Consider the following 8,012-nt stretch of genomic DNA (forward strand, 5'->3'; position numbering starts at 1 on the left):
TGGAGCGTACTGCGAAAGCACGGCACCTATGCCTACCGTGGAAGCATCAACCTCCAAAAAGAGTGGTTTTGAAAAATCTGGTTGCTGAAGTACTGGAGCGGACATAAAGGCTGCCTTTAACTGAGCGAACGCTGCTATAGCTTCGGAGGACCAATGACTTGGGTCAGAACCCTTCTTGGTTAGGGCAGTAATAGGTGCCACGATGGTAGAGAATCCCTTTATGAATTTCCGATAGTAATTTGCAAAGCCCAGAAATTGTTGTACCGCTTTCAAAGAAAGAGGCTGAGTCCAGTCCCGGATGGCAGGGAGTTTCTCTGGATCAATACGAAGCTCCGTGCCCGAAATGATGTAACCAAGAAATGGAATAGATGAAACCTCAAAGGTACATTTGGAAATCTTGCCATAAAGATGATTCTCTCGTAATCGAAGAAGCACCTCTTTGACCTGTATTCTGTGCTTTGTGAGATTTTTAGAAAATATCAGAATGTCATCCAAATATACCACGACACTTAGGTATAGCATATCCCGAAAGACTTCGTTAATGAATCCCTGGAAGACGGCAGGAGCGTTGCTGAGGCCAAACGGCATTACCAGGTACTCGTAATGCCCGTCCCTAGTATTGAAGGCCGTCTTCCATTTGTCTCCCTGTCGGATACGTATCAAATTATAAGCTCCCCTTAAATCAAGTTTGATGACAACTCGGGCTCCACGAACTCTATCAAAAGAGCTCCGTAATAAGCGGCAAAGGATACTTGTTCTTAATGGTGACATCATTTAGACCACGATAGTCAATACATGGTCTTAGCCCTCCGTCCTTCTTCTTCACAAAAAAGAAACCCGCCCCCGCCGGGGAGGTAGAGGGGCGGATGAATCCTTTCTGCAGATTAGACTTGATACAGTCCGACATAGCTTGGGTCTCGAGTAATGATAAGGGATAAGTGCGACCCCGAGGTGTCATTTTCCCCGGAATGAGCTCAATGGGACAGTCCCAGGGTCTATGAGGTGGTAGCAGATCGGCCGCTTGCTCCGAGAACACGTCAGAAAACTCCCGATAGGCCTCCGGAATGAGCCCTTCATCTGACTTGGAAGATACACGGAGCGGATAGACAGGGGTGAGACAATTTGAATGACAAAAAGGACCCCAAGATGTTATTTGTGTCTAACTCCAGTCGACGTGAGGGTTGTGAAGTTTAAGCCAAGGAAGGCCAAGAACCAGATCGTGGGGCATCTCCCGAATCACTAGGAACTCCAGATGTTCTTGATGCAGAGCTCCCACTTGCAGTTTGATTGGTACTGTACAACTTGAAATCAGACCGTTAGAAATTTGGGTACCCTTGATAGCAGTCAACGTAATAGGTCGTTCGACCGACCGTAGCTGAAAACCCAGATTCTGAGCACAGGAAAGGGAAATAAAATTTCCTGCAGCCCCTGAGTCCAGCAGAGCCTTAACGGGTTTGGCTATTGACTCGGAGAACAGAGACACGGAGAGTAAACAGTCCACTGACGGAGAAGGTTTAGAAGAAACCCCTAGCTCGACTCCTCCGGAACAAGCTAGGACTGCCCGTTTCCTGTACGAGACTTGCAAAACTTGAGAAAATGATCCGCTGACGTTCTTCTGGGGACAGCCGAGATCGATTAATCTGCATGGGTTCATCAGGACTTGGAATAACCGTTTGCTTAGACGGAAAAGATCGGACCCTTGATCGATCTGACCGACTACGTTCGCCACCTCGTTCCTGCATGCGAAGATCCACCTTTACACAGAGCGAGATCAACTGATCTAAAGAATCCGACAAATCTCTAGTGACCAACTCGTCCTTTAGACGATCGGAGAGCCCGTTCCAAAAGGCAGCCCGAAGGGCATCATTATTCCAACGCAGTTCTGAGGCTATGGTCTGAAAATTAATCACATACTGTCCCACTGAACGAGAGCCTTGCCGGACACGAAGCAAGTCTGCAGAGGCAGCGGTCATCCTGCCTGGCTCATCAAAGATCCTCCGGAATGATGCAATGAAATTGGTGTAACTAGAAACCAATGGATCAGATCGCTCCCATAATCCCAATCCAACGCTGAACCCTCGAGCAAAGAAATAATGTATGCCACCTTGGACCGATCAGTAGGGAAGTTATGTGAAAGAAGTTCAAAGTGTACCTCGCACTGATTGAGAAAACCACGGCAATTCTTAGGATTCCCATTATAGCGAGAAGGAGTAGGGAGCTGAAGGCGTGACCTGGTTCCAGAGGAGGATGGAACATTACTAGAAACAACCACTGGAGCAGGCACTGGAGCTGGGGCCGGTACTACTGAAGCCAGAGAAGTCTGAATTTGATCCAGCCGGCCAGACAATTCCTGGAGATAATGCATCACCTGGCCCTGTGCTGCTTCCTGACTTTGTACTCGAGAAATCAAGTCCTGGATGGTACTTGCCTCTGGGCTTCGATCCCCCGGGTCCATGAGGCCTGAGTATACTGTCACTGACCTAGGTTGGAGGTGTTGTGAACTCGGGGGTTCTCCCGATGGTAGGGGAGAGGAACCACAGTTTGGTCGGAACAGGGATGGCTTAATATAGGTCTTCCTCATACAGGACTCTGACAGTAAAGCTTGGTGAAAATATTAAAGAACTTTATTGCAGGAAGAGAGCAACACAATGTCACATGGCAGAGAAGGAAAGTATGGGGAAATGTCCAGGCCTATAGGAGAACTTGTAAGCAATGCTAAGGATTCCAGGAAAAGAAGTACTTGTGAGTGTTGGTACAAGATAATAATGACTGAAGAACTTGTAAGTGATGTTTTTAAAGATACCGGTGATTTGAAGAACTGGTGAACGGTGGTTAAAGACTCTGACGATTTGAAACACTTGTGAGCGGTGGTTAAAGACACTGATGATTTGTAGAGCTTGTGAACGGTGGTTAAAGACACTGATGATTTGTAGAGCTTGTGAACGGTGGTTAAAGACACTGATGATTTGTAGAGCTTGTGAACGGTGGTTAAAGACACTGATGATTTGTATGACTTGAGAGCAGTGATTAAAGACACTGATGATTTGTAGAACTTGAGAGCGGTGGTTAAAGACACTGGCAACTTGCAAAACTTGGGAGCGTTGGTTAAAGACACTGATGATTTGAATGACTTGAAAGCGGTGATTAAAGACACTGATGATTTGTAGAACTTGAGAGCGGTGATTCAAGACACTGATGATTTGTAGAACTTGAGAGCAGTGATTAGCCCGCAGCACACGCTGACTCCAAGAAGCACTGGTGACTGGATTGCAGAGAAACACAACAGCCGCAGTATACGCTGAACTGTGCAGCAACTGGCACCTGGAAGTGCCGGAGACACTGGGTACGACTACAGAGAGATTCGTCGGGAACAAGAGCACTGGCATCCACGCCAGTGGAAAAGACGATACTCATGGATATACAACAGGGAAGTGTCACTGACCTAGGTTGGAGGTGTTGTGAACTCGGGGGTTCTCCCGATGGTAGGGGAGAGGAAGCACAGTTGGGTCGGAACAGGGATGGCTTAATATAGGTCTTCCTCATACAGGACTCTGACAGTAAAGCTTGGTGAAAATATTAAAGAACTTTATTGCAGGAAGAGAGCAACACAATGTCACATGGCAGAGAAGGAAAGTATGGGGAAATGTCCAGGCCTATAGGAGAACTTGTAAGCAATGCTAAGGATTCCAGGAAAAGAAGTACTTGTGAGTGTTGGTACAAGATAATAATGACTGAAGAACTTGTAAGTGATGTTTTTAAAGATACCGGTGATTTGAAGAACTGGTGAGCGGTGGTTAAAGACACTGATGATTTGTAGAGCTTGTGAACGGTGGTTAAAGACACTGATGATTTGTAGAGCCTGTGAACGGTGGTTAAAGACACTGATGATTTGTATGACTTGAGAGCGGTGATTAAAGACACTGATGATTTGTAGAACTTGAGAGCGGTGGTTAAAGACACTGGCAACTTGCAAAACTTAGGAGCGGTGGTTAATAACACTGATGATTTGAATGACTTGAAAGCGGTGATTAAAGACACTGATGATTTGTTGAACTTGAGAGCGGTGATTCAAGACACTGATGATTTGTAGAACTTGAGAGTGGTGATTAGCCCGCAGCACACGCTGACTCCAAGAAGCATTGGTGACTAGATTGCAGAGAAACACACCAGCCGCAGTATACGCTGAACTGTGCAGCAACTGGCACCTGGAAGTGCCGGAGACACTGGGGTACGACTGCAGAGAGATACGTCGGGAACAAGAGCACTGGCATCCACGTCAGGGGAAAAGACGATACTCAGGCGCAGAGGCTCTGCCCGGCGTCTGACTCTGAATCTCGCGCCTCCGCTGGATTGGCGGAACAGTCCGATGACGTCACCTGCTCCCCGCCCACGTGATGCCGGGTGTCATGGCGGCGCCCCTGCCCCGGGGAACTGCCGGGAGCCGCGCCAGCCAGGCGCCGGAGCCCGTGGACCACCGAAGGCGGAGGCCGCAACACAGACCAGCAGGCACGCAGGGGTAAGCGCGGTGAACACCGCCTATGGCGTGTGACAGGAAGGACTTTGTAGCAGCATTTGCATAAAATTGCAGGCGGACTACTGCCAATAGACACAGCCGCTTGTGCGTCCACCTCTGACTCAGGCCCGTTAAGTTAATCACAAGATTTCTAAAAGATATTAAAAAAAGATGTCTGGTCAGTAAAGACACTGTTAATGCGATAAATGGTTATGGCTATAGAAACTCTTGTCAAGTTCTCTTGAGCATACATAAATTCAGCAGTAATAGGGATCCTCAGAAGTGGTCCATGAAGCAAAATGGGCCGTGCATACACTATACGTTGTAGACATCAGTCACTGATCCTTATACTTGTTGCCATACTTACCTCTCTGAGACCTATGCAATGATATTGATGCAAAGTATGATTCCATAAACTTCAATATATTGATTTATGAAATGAAGCCACCTGTTGCTGTAATGTTATGCAAATAGATGCAAATATCTATAGATCTGAGGATCTCGATCCAGAATAAAATATACACAATCGGGGGTATCCAATTAGCGGGGATTCCCCTGCACATGAATCCCTAAAGTCGGACAGAACTGTAAAATAGCAAAATCATGTTCGCGCACAGGAAAAACATTCATTGTTTTTGTGAAATTAGTGGGTTTCTGCACCTGAATCCCAATTTTTAGGCAAGGAAGAAAGGCTATTTAATTGAATATACTTTCCTCTCACCACTGGTATTAGGCGCCTGTTAGCACTAATTGAAAACCCCCCTTACTGCATGGTTTTCTAAATTATTATATGAAACAATAACAATTTTATATAGCATTCTAAATTATTATATGAAACAGTAACAATTTTATATAGCATATACGTGACCTAGTGTGACTTATCAGTAGCACCTAAATGACTACAGTGAATTGGAAATGTTTTATGGCTTATTCCCACAGTTATTATTTTATTCACTTTTAAGTGACTTTTTTGGGAACTGATTTCTGTTATTGTATCTTGATAACATTTTTCCCCTCACTAGATAAAATGTAACTTCCTGGAATAGTTTGCTTTATTAAACTTCTACTTTTGTATGGTTTTATATATAAAATGTTATATGCTCTGTGTACCATTAAATATCTGTCTTATTTACCAGGCACTTGCTCTGCAGATAAGCAGGATGAGATCTTATTGACTCAGGATGATGGCTCAGAATTGGCATCCCCTACGTCACCACGGACCAGCAAAAGCCGCATGTCCATTAAGCTTCGGCGGTCCTCTGGCTCTGCCAACAAGTCCTAGTTTTTGTTTTCACATCCCTGGATTATCCATATTTTTTCTTTTCTTCTATCGTGGGCATTGCCATGTGTGGGAAAAGTCCGGCACTTCACATTCACATGGCCTTCACACTCTCTGTTCTTTTATTCTATGTTTTTACACGTCTCTTTTATTTGAATGAATAACACTGGACTTTTAGATATGAATTAAAATTTTAGTCTAAAGAACAAAACAAAAAAAACAACAACTGTGGTTTTAAATTGCTATGTGCAATGCCGGTTGCCATATGTATATCTTTGCAGCTTTTAGCAGTATGACACTTTTTGTTTATTCTCTGTGTGAACCTGGAGGAAATGTTAATATTTTTGTTTTTACTTTATCTTTGCACCGACTGTGCTGTATATTTATTAATGATATTCCTGCCTCCTGTTATTGTGTGAGATATGTTCAGATGGCTTATGTCTTTTTCTTTGGACCACCCCAAATATTTCCATAAATAATATATGCCTGATTTAGTTACAAAATATGGCGATGTTAATTTTGAAGGGATGTCCCTTTCTGTGTGGCCTTTTAGTGTGTAGAAGGCACTGCACTGAAGGTGGTCTATGTATTTGTAATAGAGGGTCATTCCATAATGAGGGAGAGTGTGCACTCAGGTTTTGGTGTGCTATTATATGCTGGAGCCCATATTGATTACACTTGTGTGCAGTTATGTTTGTTCATTACACATGGCCTTGTATATGCAATGAGAAATTTCAAGTGCCATGACCCTATGTCACTAAAATGCGCCATTTACCCATCTTATAAAGGTGTCTTGTGACCCCGAATAACCTTGAGGCTGCCAAAGCCTTTCCCACTAAAGGAAGAAAATCTAGCTGAATATTTCCAGCTTCTAGTACCTTTTCTAGATATGCCAAAGGACTGAGCAGAGACTGGTCTGATAACATTTCACTTACAGAATGTGGATAGTACTATTTTTATGCCATTCTTTTTCATTATCATATGGTTGCTTTTATTCCATTTCTTCTTTTTTTTTTGTAACATTATTTGGCACTGTTTATTAAATTTGTCATGTCGCGCATCCTGTTAGGCCAATGTTCTAATGGATGTGGTGTTATCATTTGTGTCACAAATAATAAATATACAACCCGTTTTTGTTTTTTGGGTCATTCATAATAAGTTTTCCAAATGCATAAAACCATTAACGTAATGTCGCTAATGAGGCCGAAAGTCATTGATACAGCACTTAACATCTTTTTGCTGATACTATAATGTGTCTCAGACACCATTGTATGGGCAACTAAGGCATTTATTGAATGGCAAAACACTTTTTATAGCCATTTGACTGTTTTATTATTATGACTCTTGTGGGGCATTGTAATTTTAGGTGTATGCAATCTCACAGAAACTTTTCCTTTTGGCATTGGAGACGCACATAAAGAACTGGTAGACTTGCTTAACAATCTAAATGGATAGTAATGTCAAAGGAAACATTTGAGGTTTTCTGTTTAGAGTTGAATAATACCTAATTTTAAAAGACTTCATCTGACACTGGATGTCTTCTTGGCATTGTAAGACATAGTTTTTGTGTTTTATAGACATTTTTTTATGTTAATTGGTATTTATACATTGAAGAGAAGCTTGAATTCCTGATGGCATGTGACTCATTGGCTTCACAATTGAAAATAGTGGAACAGAAAGACTATGCAGAAACAGATGGGAGATATCTATATAGTATATTGTTTTTCATTGACTGCGGACCTCACTGTAGGTATCAGCGGAGTAGTCATACACAGGGCATTGACGACTGAGCAAAGAAACATTGAGTGCAGAGGATAAAAGGAGAATTATTTTGTGAGAGTGCAGATTCTACATGCTTTTTCAATAGTGCCATCATTGCAAACCTGAAACAATTGAACCTCATATGAAACTCTGGACTGGGATACCTGTGCTTATCATGCTTTTGTTATGCATTTAAGCCATTTTTAAAAGCAATACTGCATAACATAATTTTTCACATTTCGGTCATTGTTCTGTGACAATGTATGCGCATTACATTTGAAAGAAAAAGGTGGATTCAGAAAGTCCCCTTGCACATACTGTACGCCCATAAAAATCAGTGCACTCTTCCTTGTTTTATGGTGTTAGAGCTTCAGTGCAATTTATTCTCAAATCTAAAGCCACAAAAACATAAATCCATATTTGGCTGGTTAGTCATGACACTGCAGAGAATACAGATAA

The 8,012-nt window shown here is 42.9% G+C and overlaps 1 protein-coding gene across 7 annotated transcripts in view; it reads left to right on the forward strand.

The window, feature by feature from the left end:
- The window catches only part of RALGAPA1 (Ral GTPase activating protein catalytic subunit alpha 1), a 669,595-nt gene extending 662,671 nt beyond the window's left edge, over positions 1 to 6,924 (forward strand). For 6 of the 7 annotated variants that reach the window (XM_063947861.1, XM_063947860.1, XM_063947862.1 and 3 more), the window contains one exon: positions 5,650 to 6,924. In XM_063947861.1, the coding sequence (XP_063803931.1) occupies positions 5,650 to 5,795 (146 nt within the window). In that variant the 3' untranslated portion in view covers positions 5,796 to 6,924. The remainder of the gene's footprint in view (positions 1 to 5,649) is intronic. The other variant, XM_063947864.1, reaches the window with a different exon arrangement.
- Positions 6,925 to 8,012: the final 1,088 nt, after the last annotated feature.

This window comes from Pseudophryne corroboree, chromosome 12 (assembly GCF_028390025.1).
Source record: "Pseudophryne corroboree isolate aPseCor3 chromosome 12, aPseCor3.hap2, whole genome shotgun sequence".
In the NCBI taxonomy this organism is placed as follows: domain Eukaryota; kingdom Metazoa; phylum Chordata; class Amphibia; order Anura; family Myobatrachidae; genus Pseudophryne; species Pseudophryne corroboree.